Here is an 18,393-nt window from a genome sequence, read left to right on the forward strand (position 1 = left end):
TCCACTGCGCAGGCTCGAAGGGTTAATGACCTTTCCCAAATCTTCACTCGTGAAGACTGGCCATTATTATTATTTTTTCCCTCTACACATGGCTCTTCCTGTCATTCCTTTAGCTGGACTTTTCTTCCCATATGTGGTGACTCCTTAGATTTCCTTTCCTCATGAGCTGTCTTCTTCTGTAAGGTTGCACTCCTTTGAGCTCTATATGCCACAGATGCATCCACAGTGTCTAACTTGTGGTTCTGTATAGGTGCCACTCCGTAAAGTGTGGATCACCCATCCAAAACATGCCTCCCTACCAAGATCAAGACTATGAGGAACTGTTCATGTTGTTCTCCGTCCTGTTCTTGTATAAAGTTTATTCGCTTGTTTAGATGTATAAATTACAATTTTCAAAATATGAAGGACTAAATTGAAAGGTTTTAACCTTTCCCCACTAATCTATAGGAACATTTCCTTTGTGGTATTTCATTGCTGAGTTTGAAGTTGAGTGAATAATCTGTAGTTAGCAATTTTTTTAAATTTTCTTGTAAGGAGTTGGTTCTTTATCAGCTATGCCCAACAAATGTCAGCATTTTGAAAAGTTGCAGAGGCAGGCAGTGTGAGAATGTGAAAATTTCTATTCTTATTGAACATCAACTTTATGAATTATTGGCAGTCTTAGGAGGGAGGTGGAGAAGATGTGAATCTGAAGGAACACAGGAAAAAGTGGTTGTGCAATATGCATACACTCCTCTGGGCCAGGAGCCTCTTCAGCAAAAGCAATAGAAATGTAGTATTGTCCAAGAACTGAGTCCCATCTGGGAGATTTGTGTGCGTGCTCAGATAGCTTTTAGCTGCAGGAGGCAGAGAGGGAACTTCATAAAACTGAACTAGAATACAGATAGGTGCAAGAGTTGCAAGAGTTCCTTCTTTTTGTTTCTGTGCACCTTTTTCTAAGATTAAGAAGTATTTTTGTTAATCTTGAATTTTAATGAAACAGAACGATTCTTCTCTTTACCATTAGTATTTATCTAGAATTATCAGTGATGCTAGGATACCTGGTTGACCACAGACTTTCTTGCTCCCAAGCAAATGGAGTCTGTAACTATGGGCCCCGTCTCCCATGGAGTGTCTCACCCCTCTACAAAATCCAAGAGAAATTCAAGGTGGCAAGGTGCTGCTTCGTTAATTTGCCTGGTCTAGCCAAAGATTGGGTTGCTGCCTGGGAGAGACATCTTCCAGTGCTGAGGAGCAGCCTAAGTAGTTGTGCCAAAAGGTAGATGAGCGAGGAAGCCTGAAATCCAGGAGTCCATGTCAGCTTGTATTCATAAACAAGGGGATAGTACAGGGATCCCACAGTCTGAAGGCTTTGAGTACAAATTGGACAAAAGATGTTCATGTGCTAGTCTGTTGACTCAGGAAGCTGAAATATAAATCAGTATCAAAGGCAGTAGAGGAAATGTATGAGCACACTTGCAGGTGATATTGAATTTGCTTTACTACTGCATGAAATTGTATGAGTGCAGAAACATTTCCTCAGTTGCATCCTGAACTCAAATAGTCGTCTTCTCTTTTGTGTGCACATCCAGGGATTCCTAGTCATATTTGTAGAATCATAGAATCACAGAATGGTTTGGCTTGGAAGGGGCCTTAAAGATCATCTAGTTGCAACCCCCTGCCATTAACAGGGATGCCTTTCACTAGATCAGGTTGCTCAAAGCCCCATCCACCTTGGCCTTGAACACTTCCAGGGATGAGGCATCTACAGTTTCTGTGGGAAACCTGTTCCAGTGCCTCACCACCCTCACAGTAAAGAATTTTTTCCTTATATCTAATCTACATCTGTTCTCCTTTATCTTAAGGTCCTTCCCCCTTGTCTTATCACTACAAGCCCTTATGAACAGTTGTTCTCCAGCTTTCATGTAGGCCCCTTTACGTACTGGAAGGTGCCTTCTCTTCTCCGGGTGGAAACAACTCTTTCAGCCTCTCTTCATAGGAGAGGTGCTCCAGCTCTCCAATCGTCTTCATGGCTCTCCTCTGGACTTGCTCCATCAGATCCATGTCCTCCTTGTGTTGGGGACCCTGGAGCTGGATGCAGTACTCCAGTATGAGTGGAATAGAGGGTGAGACTCACCTCCCTGGACCTGCAGGCCACACTGCTTTTCATACAGTCCAGGACATGGTTGGCTTTCTGGGCTGTGAGTGCACATTGCTGACACATGTTGAGCTTCTCATCAGCCAACACAACCAAGGACCTTCACCCAAGGACTGCTCTCAATCCATTCTCCACGCAGCCTCTACTTGTGCTTGGGATTGCCCTGACCCAGGTGCAGGACCTTGCACTTGGCCTTGTTGAACTTCATGAGGTTCACACAAGTCCACCTCTGAAGCCTGTCCAGGTCTCTGTGGATGGCCTCCCTTCCCTCCAGCATGTTGACCACACCACACAGCCTGGTGTCATTGACAAACTCGATCTCGCTGTCCATATCACTGACAAAGATGTTAAAAGTTGCTGGTCTCAGTACCAACCCCTGAGGAACACCATTTATCACTGATCTCCACTTGGACATCGAGCTGTTGACCATAAATCAGTGCGACATCCAGTCAATTCCTTATCCACCAAGTGGTCCATCCATCAAATCCCTGTCTCTCCAGATTAGAAACAAAGATGTCTTGCAGAACAGTGTCAAATGCTTAGCATAAGTCCAGGTAGATGAGGTCAGTAATCCCATTGTAGAAGGTCACCAAATTTGTCAGACATGATTTGCCTTTAGTGAACTCATGTTCACTGTCGCCAGTCAGCTCCTTATTTTTCATGTGCCTTGACATAGTTTTAGGATGATCTGCTCCGTGAGGATGTTTGAGTGTATTTTTTCAGTTAGGCAACTATTTATTAGATATTTATCAGTAGGTATGTTGATACGCTGTATGTATTGTCTTGAAAACCATTGTGGGTTAGCTGTTTGTTTAATTTGGTTTTAATGATGGTGAAAATTCAAGAAACTGTGAGGATTGTTAGCATGGGTAAGTGCAGGTAACATAAAATCCCTCATAATATAATACTCAAGCAATAACTAAAGGGCGTTTCTTCAGCTTCTCTCTCTTCTTGCAATAACATTTTCAGAATATAAGTGTATTTGGCCATATAAACATGCCAAGCTCCCTCTGCTATGGAAGTTTAAAAAATACAAAATATCTGTAAATACTAGCCATAGCATTCAAATAATGATGCGTCTTTCCTAGCCTCAAAATACATGCAGGCAGTAAAACTATGTCTGGTATAAAAATTCCTACAGATTTTCAGCCCTGGCAAGGCACCAACAAAGCGTGTTTCTTCATAAAAGTGTAATGTGGCACAGAGCCTTGTCCTTCCTTACACTTCTCTTTGGTTTCAGTTAACTTCTGTGGAAAGAGTGTTGCATTGGGCAGAATCAGACGCGAGGGCTGTGGGTCAAGTTCTCTTCTCACTTCAGGAAATTTTGTATGGAATTCACTTGAAATATTAGCATAAATGAAAGGAAGAATCAAAGGTCTGAAAATCTTATCACTCAAGTAATGCGTCGATTCTACCAAATTTTCTTACCAATACATGGCACAGGACAGTGCTTGAATACATGCCAGACATTTATGTAAAACAATATCTTCCAGTTGCCATTTTTCATTTTGTTTAATGACAGGTTGAAGCTGTTTATTACTTTGCTGTGGGTGATGTTCCAGTGGACACAAAACAGCTACTCCTTGAGAAGGTTTCTGATGGCCCCTGTCCAATCAACACTGTGTCTTTCAATGCTAGAGAAGAAGAAACTATTATTTTTCTGAAGGAGCTGAGCCGCTTGGCCTCTGGCAGGTATGACAAAGAAGGGCAGTAAAGATTTCAGTACTCATAAAGTGCTTTGCTGATAGGAATGGCATCAGAACATATCTAAATATAATCCATGAGGAAAATGAGACAAAGCAGTTCAGTGAGTGATTGGGGGAAGTTGGGGAAATAGTCTTAAGTGACATGAGTAGAATGCAGACCCTACTTAAACAGACTGTCTTTTTTCTATGTGTGTGCTCACTGGCTTGCAGAAAGGCCATTCCTTCTTTAGATCCTAAATCGTCTGTTGTCTGCCCCTCTTTTGAAGTCTGGAAAATTGTTCAGGGGAAGGGTTCATAACATAAACTAAAACAAGTTTTTATTGTATTTATTTGTACACTGGTAGTATCCACAGGCACCAGAAAAGGATCTAGAGTTTTCTTGTCTCAAGTGCCATACAGACATGTACTGAAAAGGAAATGCCTGTCCTAAATGGGTGGTTCATGAAGTAACAGAAAATTGATGAGGTGTTCTTCATCTGGCCTGGTTGTGTGGAAAAGCAGTTCTGTACCATGCTCTCTAGCATCCATTTGGTATGATTGGTGGAAACTGATATATTCCACATGGCTTGTTGGCTACTTTATCCTGGGAGTCAGCCATGTGGTGAAAATCAGCATTCAGTAGAAAGGGATACGATTACTTAAATCTTGATTCTGATGTCAAAATAAGGAAAACAAATGAACAAATACAAAACTCCACAATACTAAATTCATGCTGAACAGCAGGAGGGCAGTAGGAGTCAGTAGGTGTTTGTCTGCGTAAGAGAAGTCACCAAAAATTTACAGACTTGTGAAATGGCTGCTAGCTCTTTCTGTTTTACTGTTGTTTGTGCAAAAGTGGGAGGACCTCCAACAGCAGAAATCTCCAAAATGACAGCAGAGAATTGGTAAGATGGAAGCTACTTAGCTCTTTCATAGCCATCTGTGTTTAAAAATAGCTTTTAAGAGATGGAGTGTCTGCCAAAAACAAGACTGTGGAAAAGTGTTATGTTTGCTCTGGTCTCGTGCATTTAAAATGATTGTGGTCATTTAGAACTGTGGTACCTCCATGGTACCAGGTACATTGCCAGTCACTATCCTTCATTTTCTTTTGGCAGAGTTTTTACCTCCTTTATTAAAGGAAAGTGAATGTTTCTTCTATGGTAAAGAGAGAGGCGAAAAGGGGAGCTGAGAGGAATTGTTTTGTTTGATATGATTCTCACTGTCTTCTTTTTGCATGAGTCTAGCTTTGCTGCAGAGACTTACTGGGCCAATTAATATCTTGCTGGCAGATATTTATTTGCCCAATAACTGTCTACAAGTTTAAGTCAACTTTCCCATAGAAGCAGCCCAGTTTATGGGCTTTTCATGGCTTGAGCCTTTTTCTCGTGTAGTTCTGTTTTAGAAACACATCTTCTTCCTGCTCTGAGAGCTTCTCTCTTTTGACAGTGAGGGTAAATGAAGTCTGCTTGTCATCCTGATTTGTATGTCGATAATGAAATAAATGTTCCTGTTAGGCTTTCAACTGGGAGGATAATCTGATAAAAAGGTGATAGTGTCATCTCAGACATCTCGAATTACATGCCTGCTCAGCATGTTAAAAGCATTAATTAAAATTAGATTTCCAGGAAATTGAAAAGTAAGGTGCCTTGGAGTAAGTAATACCCAAATGAAAGAATGTTCTACATGAGAAGACTTCAGAAGGTACAGAAATGTATGTAAAAAGTTTGATAATATTCGTTATCTCATTGTAGTTGAAGGTTTAGATATAGATTAGCAAATAATTCTGAAGTTGTACACCACTATGCTCTTGCATGTGTGACATACATCTCTTTAAAATTAGGAAAGTGTTTATGTGATTTGTGTACTGGTGGAAACTCATTTTGTATTACAGATTCCATGCTTTTGCTGAGAAGAAAGACTATAGACAAGCTACTGGAGCTGCATTAAAATATGAAGAGGATGGAAAAGGTCTAATTGCCCTGAACTCTGGAAAACTGAAAGGTCGAATGCCACTAGGTAGACAATATAAAACACAAGATTATACTGATATTTTCAGTGAGATTTTAGAATAGAAATGTAATATAGGACGCTTGCTGAGTATAAAAAAAAAAAACCTCTGTAGATATGGGTGGGGTGAGGACAGGACTGGTCAAATTGAAATTCTGTGGGTGGCAAAGTGAGGGCAAAAAAAGAGAGAAGTGAAGAGAGTAGAGGATGTGCACGTGAGAATGAGAGAGAAGTGAAAAAAGCGAAAAGATCATTTGTTTAGGAATATGAAGAATAGTACTGGTGTGCTTATGCCAGTGACCTTGTGGAAATGTATAGAGAAATGGCAGAAAGGAAGAGAAGTAGTGTGGAAGACCATATGATACAACAACCGCATCAATATAAACTAAGTTTGTATAAAGGGGATCAAATCAACACGAGGTTCACTTGCTCCTCTCAAGAATTTGTCATAAAGAAAGGCTACAAGCACAGTAAAGTGGCCATATAGAAGGCAGTGCAAAGTGGTGGTGGCTGTGGGAGGATAGATGAAAAAAACCCTGGTAGGAAACAACCAAAATAAACAGTTTCACTGTAGGGTGGAGCTGGGCAGAAAGCTCTCAATGTATTTCTTACTAGTTACAGTGCTGCTTCCTCTGGGTAAATGTTCAGTGGACTGGACTGGAGTTTCAGCCAGGTCAGGAGGAGACTGGTTTGTGGTATGAAATGAGGTTTGTGTGTAAAATCTGATGTTCTTTTTTTAGCAGGATGGTAAAAAAAAAGTTTCTTGAGATATCAGGAGTCATCAGACCTCTTTATTCTAATAGGTCATATCCCCATTATGCTGGTGGCATTAATGTTGCCCCAAAGATACAACAGTGTTATCCTCGCTGCTTGGGAATGTGTGGCTTAAGGTGGATTTAGTGGCTCATGTAAGGTTGTTTGCCAGTCTTGGACTAACTGGCCATTTTTGAGTTGTAGTCTAGTTCCTTGTGTACCAAGTTATCCTTCACTAGGACTGTGATTTTAGCAGTACAAGAGAAAGAACCATAGTGGGGGGCCAGAAATAAGGGAATAAGGTTCACCTGATTTTTTTGCTTTGTGAAGGGACACTCAAACCTCACCCGTGCAGGGTTTGGAAACCAACAGCAGTCTGCTTCAAAACATGATCTCTCATTTCATACTAATTCAGAGCAGTATAATGATCACCTTCAGTCTGCCGTGGTCTTGCTGGACCACATTTGGGGGTGTGCATGGGGGGAGCTGGCTCCCTCTTCCCCAGGGCAGTCAGCCTGTTTCAATAGATAGGCCTAGAGCTCCTGTATGACTGAAACTACTTCCTCACCAGTTTCTAAAGCTGAAAGCTGAATAGCTTTAATCACTCAAAGGGTCAGTAATCCCCTTGAAGTGCATTGTCTGTTGTGTCTTATTGCTATTATGGAGTAGAATTTACACATTAAAAAGGAACACAATTAGCTTTCTGCATTTACTGGGTATTACAAGCACAGTCGTGACATCACTGGCAGCCAATCAGTGTTTCAGTCGTATGCAGAATCTAAAGTCCTTTCAGAAAAGAAAACACATTGAAGACATTATTCTGGTCTGTGTCTGATGTCTGTTGTTTCAGAAACTCCTTCAAGGGTGTAATAATAAGGCAATAAAAATAAAAGCATCGATTACTCACTAATGGGCTCTGAAACTGGTTCTTGGATGTGTGGCATAAACTATACAAGGAAATAAATAGAGAATGAACCAGAGATTTAATCATCCAAATGTAGTGTTTCTGGAAAATAAGGAGAGGCACAGGAATATTTTGATTATGTTCCTTTTTGCACCACAAATGCAACAGCTGGAAAGTGAAACTCATCATCATGTTTTACGGACTGGAAAAGCTGTTTTAAGGACATTGGATAGTTTTCTGGGTATTCACTGCATATCAGCATTTTGCAAATACACGATATCTTTATGTTCACTCTTTTTCATTTGCCTAGCCAAAACAAGTCAGAAGTGAACTATTTAAAACTTTAGATAAGAGCTCCCTTCTCCCCTGTTTTGCATCTTGAGCAGTCATTTAGAAAGCAAGCGTGAGAAACTGCCAAATTTGAATTTTTTTTACACTCATTTTGAGTGGGTGCTTGAGATCAAAACAGGTGTAAGCCAGTAAAGAATTAAGGTCCTTATGCTGGCAGCCTCAGATTTACTTAAGGCAGAGAAATGCTTTTACATAAAGCCTAATTTCACCAATGTGATGATATCTCCTCATCCAGCACTAATTTTCCTGTTATCACTTCTGCCTACATTCTTTGTGCAGTTTATTCATCTGCAAAAAGCTGCAGAATTAAGCAGTCTTGTTATGTAGTTAAAATGTAAAGGGAAAGGAGATGACATTTAAATTGGAACTTGAAGACACAGAGGGCAAGAAATGGTGGAAGCTGTGGAGAAAAAAGGTTCTTTCTGAAAAGGGGGACATTTGTGTCATCTTCTTGGAGTAACAGGGATATAAGTGCTACACAGATCTTGAAAAGCAATGGTGTTTTGAACTAGATCCTGAAATGAATAGACCGTCCTCAGTGGCTGAAATAGAAACAGTAAATCTCTGTGCAGTGTGTTTCTGTGTGGTGGAATAGATGAACTTGCATGTGTAAAGAAAATGCAAATGGACTGAAATCAGTATTTTACTGATGTGATAAATCCAAACAAGCATGTGTCTGCCCTCCTTGTGAACCGTGTAAGGCTGTATTCTTAGGTGTACTTGATTTTCCACATTTACATGATAGTCACAGGGAAAATTTCAGATTGTTGTGTGTAAAAATGGGAAGCCAAAGACCGTCATCCCACTGTATGTATGGCATTGAAGTCAATGAACTCTGCACTGTTTATGTACACCAGCGTGGGAAAGATCGAAGCCTCCCTTTGGAGAGCCAGGATAATGACTGAAGAGTAGCTACTTTGCCTAGAAGCTGTAGCAAAGATGATTGCCTCTGCTTTTCCCTTGCACGTGCTTTGTCTAGTCTCAGCAGCCTTGGCCTGGCAAACCTCTTTGCTAATGTGTAGAGAGTGATGCAGATAGCTGCTCTGCAATGCCACGTGGGATTCAAAGTTCATTTGCTTTGTGCCTTTGTCCAGTTGGAAGGGGGCAGAATGGGACTCAGTACTGCTTGACTTGGCAGGCACACAGATGAAAGGTGTGCTCTTTTGTGCCTTCATTCATACCCCTCTAAGTGGGGATTTTAAAAATCAGTGCTTGAGGGAATATTGCTATGTTCTGCTGCCACACAGAGGCTGAGGAAAGGACTGGCTGTGAAATAATCAGTTTTCCCACCTTACCTTGCCAGCAAATTAATTTTGAAATAGATTTTATTCCATTATATTTGGATTTGCTGTCTTGCACGGTCTAAGTCTTATAACCAGAAAAGTAAGAAATGCTTCTGTTTTCTCTAAGTTACTTCTGTATTGGTATTTGCCACATGTTTCAAAGATACTGTACGTTTTGTAGGCTCTTTTTTTTTTTTTTGAACTGTGGGCTTTTTTTTCTTAGCAACATGAAAATCAAATATGTAACAGTGAGTTGTTGAACAGGATGAGTTTGTTTGCAGGGAGGTAGGTGTGGAGAAGCTGCTTCTTTTAAAATTGCCTGACTGTTAAATAACTGGGGAATGGAAATGAGGGCAGTTATGAGTTTCCGTGTACCTGTGCAAGTGTTTTGTGTTTTTGCTTAGACCTACCATCTTGCTTCTCAATTCTCTGGTGTCAGCAAAATGCTTCTGCCCCTTGCCACATGCTGTCCCCACATCCTTCCTCATCCTCTTCCTCTTTTTCAGAGCTTTCCTTATCCTGGAACATTACCCAGTATGGGGTGCTCTGCAGGGTTGCAATAGCTGTGGGGAGGGCTGAGGAGAACTGACTGCTTGGCCAGGGACAGGCTGCAGGGAGTTTTGGCTGGCTCCCTAATACGTGACTGGTGAACACCCTCCTGCCATTGCAGTGTGGTGGTTTTTGAATCAGAACCAGGGGCTCCCCAGGGGTGTGGCTGTTACACTGCCAGCCAGGGCAGCGGGATAGTGCTTCTTGGCAGAGGGGGACCAGGAGGGCCCTTTCTCTCTCTCTGGATAAAGGGATCTTTTTAAGACAAGGTCTTTCCTGGGACATGAATGCCTGAAGGTGTACAAGAGATCGTGGGCCTGGATTGGTTGGAAACTGCACCATTCAGGGGAGTGACTTTCTTTGGTTGGTGGTCCCCAAAAAATGGCACATCTGAGGTGTGAGTGCAGGGAATTTAAACCAAAGTGAGGTTCGTGCTTTCTTGGTCATTTACCAGTGATGTGCTTTGAGGGACGGGCCACGGGTTGAGAGCCACACCTGGAAGATACTATGCACTGCATGTGTATGTATGTTTTGATCTGGGGGGCCTCAGTTTCGAAAGACACAGCTTTTCTTTTCCACTTCTTCTTAGCTGTAGAGGAAAAGGGGCCAAGGCAGTGGTGCAGAAGAGCTTCCCATGTAGAGAGAGAAAGTTGCTGTGGATATCACTGCTTGCAACCTTCTCTCCCAGTTGAATTCAGGAAAAAATGTTCACAGAAAAAAGGTTTTCTAAGCAACTGGAATTTCATAATGTGCAGTTGGTGCCCGCATTTGTCCTGTATACTGTCATCAAAGGTACTTACATTGAAAGTGCATGCAGTTTTACTTAACTGTGCTGCAGCATAAATTTTGAAAAAATACCTTCTTGTATAACAGCAATTCAATATATATGTCTTAAAGGGGACAGTAACAATAATCCTGTAAAATTGATGAGTCTGTAGCATCAATTTAAGGGGAAACAAAACAAAACCATTATATCATTGGCATTGTTTTAGTGGTAGTTGAAATATACATACTTCTTTCAGTATATTCAAATGTAACATTAAAAATGTTAATAAAATTGAATCTAGATCACATTAATTGACAGCTCATATCTGGCAGATACCCAGATTTAATTGGAGGCAATGCCACTGGAATTGCATTCTTAACAGCCTTAAACTTGGAAATATGTGCGTGTGTGGTGTGAATGCATGTGTTTTGTGGTTTTAACTGTGACAAAGGTATATGTTTACACATTCAGTGGCTGAGTACTCATCAGAAAATCTCTAGATCTGTTCGTCCTTGAATTTTGCTGATGCTCAGATTTTATATTTCTGGTGAGAGATTGTTTCTAAAAGAAAAGTCGACTTCTTTCTAAAGTGTTTGAAAAGAATGCTTTTCTTAAGCTAAAAAGGGAATGATTACAGACGGAGGGAGGTTTTTTCTCCCTTTTGTGTTTTATGTTGTGGAATGATCTGCCTCACTAAAGCTTTTTGTGATTTAGGAAATGTTGATCTTTGTCCTAATGGCTGCGACAGATGTTTTTGAAATGCAGGAAGGTCCCAGGAGGTGGCAGTGTACAATAACACATTTCAAAATATTTCTTGGAAACTGAGAGCATTTCACAATTAAAATTGAGTTCTTATTTTGTGTAACTTTCGTATTAGTATTATTTCAGGGAAGTTTATCAAAGAACAAAATGATCAGGTTTGTTTGTTTACTGATAACTTACTTTAGTAGGCAAGTTTGCGTGTCTTATCTTTCATACAGTGAACCACCACTGTATATTAACTGAACCACTGGATGATAAGATATAGCTTGCCTTGTTCAGCATCTTTATGTGCAATTCATTAATAGGTTGTGATCTGCAACAGGTTGTAGCCTGCGTTTGTGGTTAGGTTAGCTGATGATTCAGTTTCTTTCAAATTTTTGCTGTAACAGTACACACAGTTTCTCTACATTGTCCTATTGCAATTTAATCTCTGAGACTAACCCAATTTAACACATTTTTAGTAGTGAACATTCTGCTTAGATATACAGTGTGACTCAATTTTAGTAATTGTACTCTATGGAATAAATACATATTTTAATTATTTTAATAAAGAAAAAAATGTCTGTTGAGATTAAGAAAACCTTAGCTCTAGCTTTGCATCTTTCCTTTTTTTGGGGTTGGTTTTTTTTTTGACAATATAGCCTGATAGTAAAGCAGTTTTTTTCTTTTAACATTTATTTATGACTGTTGAGAATTGTTGGGATGAAAATCCTTAGCAAAATTTCATCACAGTCTTCAGGAATGAAGATTTAATTTTAAATAAAATTGTTTATGTACTTTAAGGAAACTGAAAGAGTTGAAAATGTCTTCTCTTTAAACTTTAAAAATTGGGGTTTTGAAGTCTATCAGAAAACAGCACTTGTCACTGCAATGGGACCTCAAGAAAACAAAGTTATATTGCAACATCTGGATATACCAATGACTTTGTAATAATTGAGGAGTTATAAATTGTGGAAATGTTATCAAAGTGTCAAGTTCTATTTAGGATTTCTTTTGCAGTAGCTGGTGTCCGTGAAGATGTCTTTTTGATCTGGAAGGAGTTGGAGGAAGCCAGGAATACAGTGAGACAAGTTCAGAAAATTTTATCAGAATCTGACCAGCCTGCTTCTCAAGATGGTATAATTTATGTTTCTTTCAGAGACTTACCATTATATTCATGATCAGTATTTTATTTGTGAACAGTTTTCATTACTCATCAATTTGGGGATGGTTTTCTCAGAAATGTCTATATACAGGTAACATCTATACTTGTTATCTAAATTTAGGGTTGCCTGAAACTTTCCAATACAAATCTCTGTTTATTATAGCTTAAACTTGCCAAACTTTAACAGGTTGAGGTGAAACACAACATTTTTAGGTCACTAGTGACTAGGTTTACAAGTTTTCTGCATTTTAAGATATGAAAATTCTTTTTGGTTTTTGTGGTCCCTCCCTTTCTGCCTGGACCAGTAATTCTTTACTTTTATTCCACACAGTGCTGAGGAAGTACCTCATCCCTCTCCCATCATGGTCATCTTGGGATGGCCCAGTTCATTCCTCTAAAAAGAAAAAAGTGTGCGTTTGAATTATAATCAAAGGCAGAAGACTGAAAACAATTCTGGATGAGCGCTCTGACAAATCTTGTCTTAAGAAACTTGGAGGAATACCTACATTTTTCATTAAACTAATAGTTCCCACCAGTGTGTTTAGCCTAGAACTTGATCCATTTGTTGTTCTGTGCATATTGATTGTGGATTGAACACCGTTGGAGACAGAAGCATAGCTGGTTTCTGAAGTTCTGGAAGGCTTGAATAGGGGATGGTGAGGTGCTACTCAGCCCTTCTAAGATGGAGATTCTCTGGGCATGCTCTGGAGCAGAATGATCACACTGAGAAGACTTAAATACTGAAAACCTAGGAATCTGTAGAGTCTAGGCAGCTTCAGCATTGGACTGCAATCAAGGGGATGGATTTTCAGGATCATAGCCATGATTGTCAGTGCCTATAATCTTCACCCTGGTTTTAAAATACTTACGCAGTGTCTACTGGTACTTTTTGTGTAAGTTGATACAAGATTCAGGTTGAATTAGCATAAGTCATGGGTGATTTTGTGTAGCTATAGTATTGTTTTTGCAGTGCAATTGCTTTTACTTTGGGTAGATGGAGGCTGAGGCCAGATGCCACTTTCTGAATCACCTGCTGAGGAATGTTTTGTGCTGTCAGTTGGTCGGGAACTTGAACTGTGTTAAGATACGTGACCGGGATGGTGATGATAATTCGAAGCTGGAAACTTTTCTTTGCTGCTGGGTTTGAATTTCTGTCCATAACATAGCTCTGCATGATTAAAACTAGAGTTTTTTCTTCTGTGAAGGCATAATACAGTTCTTTATACTGATAATAGCATATTCGGACTTAGTAAGCCTTCCCATATGAAGTTAAACAGCTCTTCTGTAATATGTATGAACCAAGAGACCACAATAAAGCTGCAAGAGCAGCCCTAATTTCAGTGTTTATTTGTGTGTTCCTGACTGTGCAGCTTTAATGTTCTTTTAGTGTTTGCCTTCATATATAATCACTTCATAAATAATTTAAAAGAAATTAAATTAACAGTATGATTTATTTGGTCAGTTCTTCAGCATTATTTGACTGTTACCCGTTCATCCAAATAACTGCAGTCTTTCAGTTTGCCTGCATTTCTTCCACATTTTGCCTTCCTGTTTAAAATACTTTGCTGCAAAAGGTACTTTGTTCTGAACACTGTGATGTTCAGGAGAAGAAACAGAGAAAGAGTAAACTTTTCTGCTGTCACTCCAGATAATGCACTGGTTACCTGAACTAAGACAGGACTTTTTACACAAAGCATGTGGAAAAAAGAAAACAAGCTTTCTTTTTAAAATTCTGTGAGTGCATTTGTGACACTTGTTTTTAGGACCACAGGCAGTCATAAAGCAAATATTTTCACATGAGCAGGCTCCAACCATGCATGTGCCTTAATGTTGGCTGATCTCTCTGTGTGTAAGGGCAGTAGATGCTTCCATAGGTTTGTTTACAGGCTCAGGATCTCAATGCTGTTATCACTGTAGCTGCATCTAAATGGAATAGACATTTATACCACTCAGGTCCACCAAAATTAAAGTGTGACAAAACAAATTCACGCTGCTATGAGACCCACTGCAGGGTCATTTGGTTTAGTTGTGTTTTATCGAGGTAGTGATGAGTGAGTGTAGAGCCCTCTATCTTATTACCAGTATCCTAAGATGTGCAGTGCCCTACCTTAAGATGGCCCTTGGAAAAATTTGTAAGACAATATGATGTGAAAAGGTAAACATAAGAGCAGTTATACCAGATCAGACAAAAAAAAAAGGGCCAGTTTTCTTCAGTATCAGTTGAAAATGCTTGAAAGAGGGTGTAGAACTAGAGATGGTCCTCCATGGGCTGCAGGGGCACAGCTGCTCCACCACGGTCTGCACCATGGGCTGCAGGGGCTCAGCTCTGGCGCCTGGAGCACCTCCTGCCCCTCCTTCTGCACTGACCTTGGTGTCTACCTTGTTGTTCCCATCTTCTCACTCTGCTCTTTCCTGGCTGGAATTCTTTTGGCAGAATGGCTTTCTGTTCATAAATATGTTATCACGGAGGCGTAACTGTCACACTTGATTGGCTCGGCCTTGGCTAGCGGCAGGAAGTCCGTCCTGGAGCTGGCTGGCATTGACTCCACCAGACAAGAGAACTTCTGGCAGCTTCTAAGAGGCCACTTCTGTAACCCCCCCACTACCAAAACCTACCCACAGAAACCCACTACATAGTGTTAACCAACTCAATTGTATTTTCAGTTATATCTTCTGTAGTTTCATTTTCTCAAATGATTCTTCTTGAATTTAGACATGTTATACAGGAATACTTTCTGGCATTTTGTAATTAAACTATTAAGAGTATTACTTTTGTATGTTGATCTTGTCACTGTTTAATGTCTTCTGATGTTGGATTTTTTTCCAGTTATAAAGGAATTCGTTACAATGAGTTGTCTGATAAGAAAAAAAAACCACAACCAAAGTAGAGGCTGTTAAAAATTACTCAGAAATATCTGCTCACTCCAATGCTGTCAGAGCAAGCAGAGAAAGTTTGAAAATTTTGACTCTAGTATCATAATCTGGTTGTGAAAATAGTATAACCAAACTGAACCACGTTATACAGGAAATTTTGTTTGTTGTATTTTCTTTATTAGCAACCAAAACTGATCATCCATTACAAAATCATGTATATGACAAGTATTTGACTTCTGAGAAGTGGTTGCAGAAATATGGCTTGAAAGCTCAGAAGCTCACACCATATGATGCACTTGCTGATTGTATTTTCCGCCATGTAGATGGGATTGTTGACATAAAAACTAAACCAGAGGATGAATCTTCACAAACTGATGCTGTGAGTGTTGTTCATTTTCCCTCTCATCCTGTGAGTTGTTTGTTTTTTCTTTCGAAGCTTGAAAACCTGGCTGGTGGAGAAATTTATGATATAGTATATGGCCTCATTGTTTTGTAGTTTTTGTTAAAATCATCTTATTAATTACTGGGACAAAGAATGTAATGAAAAGAATGTTTCAAAGGGCTATTTAAGAATGACTCTTTTAAAGACTCCTTGCCGGATCCCATGTAATCTGAAAGGAAAGATCAGGACTGGCTTAAGCAATGCCATCATTTTCTATGTATTTCTGTGTGGTGGAGCAAAGATAGCTTGTCTTCAGAATACGCGTTAGTCTCACCTGCTGCAGTGTTTGCAGGTACTTAAACAAATTTGGATTCATATGTCTTCTATTTGTTTTTCTCAAGCTTTACCATTACAGTGTTTGATGTAATGGTAAAGCTTCTGCTTTTGCTAGCTACAAGAATAAAACCAGTTTCTATTGACTTGCTAGGAGCGAATTCTGTGACCATCCTATCTCATGTTTATTTCTGCACCTGTTCATGTGCAACAAGCATGTACATTTGAAGTTTGTTCACCAAATATTAAAGGCACTGCAAAATAATGTGTTTTGAAACATGAAATGGGTTTTTCTTTGTTGTAGGAGACAAAAAGGAAGGTAATTCATGCAAGATACTGTGACAGGTTTGTACATACCCTCTGGAAAGATGGATCTGTGGTTCACATATATGTTAGTACAGAAAAGTATAAGCAGTACAAAGAGAAAATGAGGACAGCTCTCAGACAAGTGGAAGGAAGGTTAGTGTTCACATAAACTCAGTTTGTATTATTTTACATGGTTGCTGAAATGTTTGACATTTACTGTCATAATAAGCTGAAGTGGTTGGTAAACTGACAGTAGTGGTACTGAGCCAGAAATCTATTTTAGATCAGAATCTTATATGTAGGATTTCTTAGTAGCCATGTAAGAAAATTGATGAACAGTTTTATCTTTTGTTCTCCTTCTGAAACACAAATGTGAAAGTCAGTCTGCACATTTTTGAATTACTGCTGAAAGTGCCAAAAAGTATTGGGACTATAGGGTGGCAGAGAACTTAAAGAATCATCAATAAAACTTAATAAATATTCATCCTGTATATCTAGTATCCCTTGAGATAACTTGAACACCAAGTAGCACAGCTACAGTACAGCATGCTAATAATGGTTATCTTTTGCAATTTCTTGTTGAAGACAAGTTTGAACAGTCTAGATCAGAGTCAGGGCATGAGCTATTAAGTAGCACATGATGAGAAGTTCAGTGCTCAAACTACCTGCCTAGTTTACATTTCTGTAGCCATATAGACACTCTTAGATTTTGTAGGACATCTACCAAAAAATAGGCAGTCTGAGGGTCTGATTAATCTGTCCTAAAGATGCCCTAGAGTAAATTGGCTTTTAAAGCTACACTAGGAGACAAAGGTAACCTATTGTAGAACTGAGAGAAAGAATAAATGTTGCCCTCTGTTTTGTATATTAGGGCAATGAGATCTCTCACTGAAGAAAGCATGTGAACTTCCATTTTATTGATGAATTTTTCAGTTTATTGCTTCTTCCCTACCAAAAGTATAGCAGCCTGATTACATTTACCAGGGTGAAACAGAATTTTGGTATTCCTTTTAGTTTTTCTTCATCTTACTGTATGTAGGATAACATTTATGTAGTGTCAAAGGAAAATTTGAGATAAACAGTTTTAGTGAGTGTATATTTTTGAAATCCAAGTTGAGATTATGGGTTTGCTATTTTGAGTGGTTCATCTCAGTGTTAAAAAGTCCTGGTAGACCTCATCAAACACTTTTGGGGAAATAATTAATGACAAAATAGCTATCGGTAGCAAATGTAATAGGATCCTTAAGTTTCCATGATATCATTTTTTTTAAACCTCTGTGGAGATGAGTAATATTTTTCCCAGGACCATTATATTCCATCTGTTAAACATCTCTGTTTCGGAGTAGATGGGTACTTTACAACTCTCAAGGGAAATCAGATTTGGACTTGCTGCAGCCATTACTGAGGAGGGATTTTTGTGCACAGCAGTGTGTACGCACGTATTTAACTGGCAGGCACACTCCAATCCTCTTTAAAATGTAAAACTTAGTCTGTAGTTAAGGCTCGAGGTCAGCAAACCATTGAAGCATCTGCTTTATATTAAGGCTCTTCAAAGTGCTTAAGTTCCTTGCAGAATAGGTTCTCAAGTGGTTTCCTGAGAAGGGAGGCACAGTAGCATGTGATTAAATGATTTACTGAGTTCAGACTGGTGAACAGTTACAGTGACAATAGTTATAGTTGCTTCCACATGGGATTTCCCAGCTTAAACTACCTGATAATTGACTTTATAGAGGTGCTGTATTGTTTTGTCTTTTTTTGTCTGTCTCTGGATTTCTACTGAAATTATAAAATAAAAATGTCTTGTGTTGTTATGTAATGACAACGGATGGGTTCATCAAGGGCAATATACCACTTCTCACAGTGACTACTAACAGGTGTTTAGGGAAAGAGAATAAGAAGTACAGCAGTGATAAAAAGATCCTACCTGTTAGATTCTGATATGCAGAGCTCCAAAGATCTTATGGAACAGGTTTTGATACTTTTGTTCCTCCCCTAGGATTAAGTGGCTTCAACAAGGAAGCAGAGGGCTCTTTGGTAATGTGTTTGAAGATAATGTCTATATTCTCATTGATACATCCCAGTCTATGAACAACAAGCTGCCACTGGTGAAGGAAAAAATATTTCAGCTTATACAGGTAGGACAAAGTGATGATTCTG

At 39.4% G+C, this 18,393-nt stretch overlaps 1 protein-coding gene across 13 annotated transcripts in view; it reads left to right on the plus strand.

The window, feature by feature from the left end:
* The window catches only part of VWA3B (von Willebrand factor A domain containing 3B), a 72,770-nt gene that overhangs the window by 13,407 nt on the left and 40,970 nt on the right, over positions 1-18,393 (plus strand). For 9 of the 13 annotated variants that reach the window (XR_001875385.1, XM_017818488.1, XM_017818497.1 and 6 more), the window contains 6 exons: positions 3,660-3,829; positions 5,714-5,877; positions 12,197-12,313; positions 15,398-15,594; positions 16,235-16,389; positions 18,233-18,371. Coding sequence is in view for 12 of the 13 variants with exons in the window: in XM_017818488.1 (XP_017673977.1) it covers positions 3,660-3,829; positions 5,714-5,877; positions 12,197-12,313; positions 15,398-15,594; positions 16,235-16,389; positions 18,233-18,371 (942 nt within the window). In the remaining variant the exon portion in view is untranslated. The remainder of the gene's footprint in view (positions 1-3,659; positions 3,830-5,713; positions 5,878-12,196; positions 12,314-15,397; positions 15,595-16,234; positions 16,390-18,232; positions 18,372-18,393) is intronic. The other 4 variants (XM_017818491.1, XM_017818493.1, XM_017818494.1 and 1 more) reach the window with 4 other exon arrangements.

Source organism: Lepidothrix coronata, unplaced genomic scaffold, assembly GCF_001604755.1.
Source record: "Lepidothrix coronata isolate B3197 unplaced genomic scaffold, Lepidothrix_coronata-1.0 Scaffold68, whole genome shotgun sequence".
NCBI classification, from domain to species: domain Eukaryota; kingdom Metazoa; phylum Chordata; class Aves; order Passeriformes; family Pipridae; genus Lepidothrix; species Lepidothrix coronata.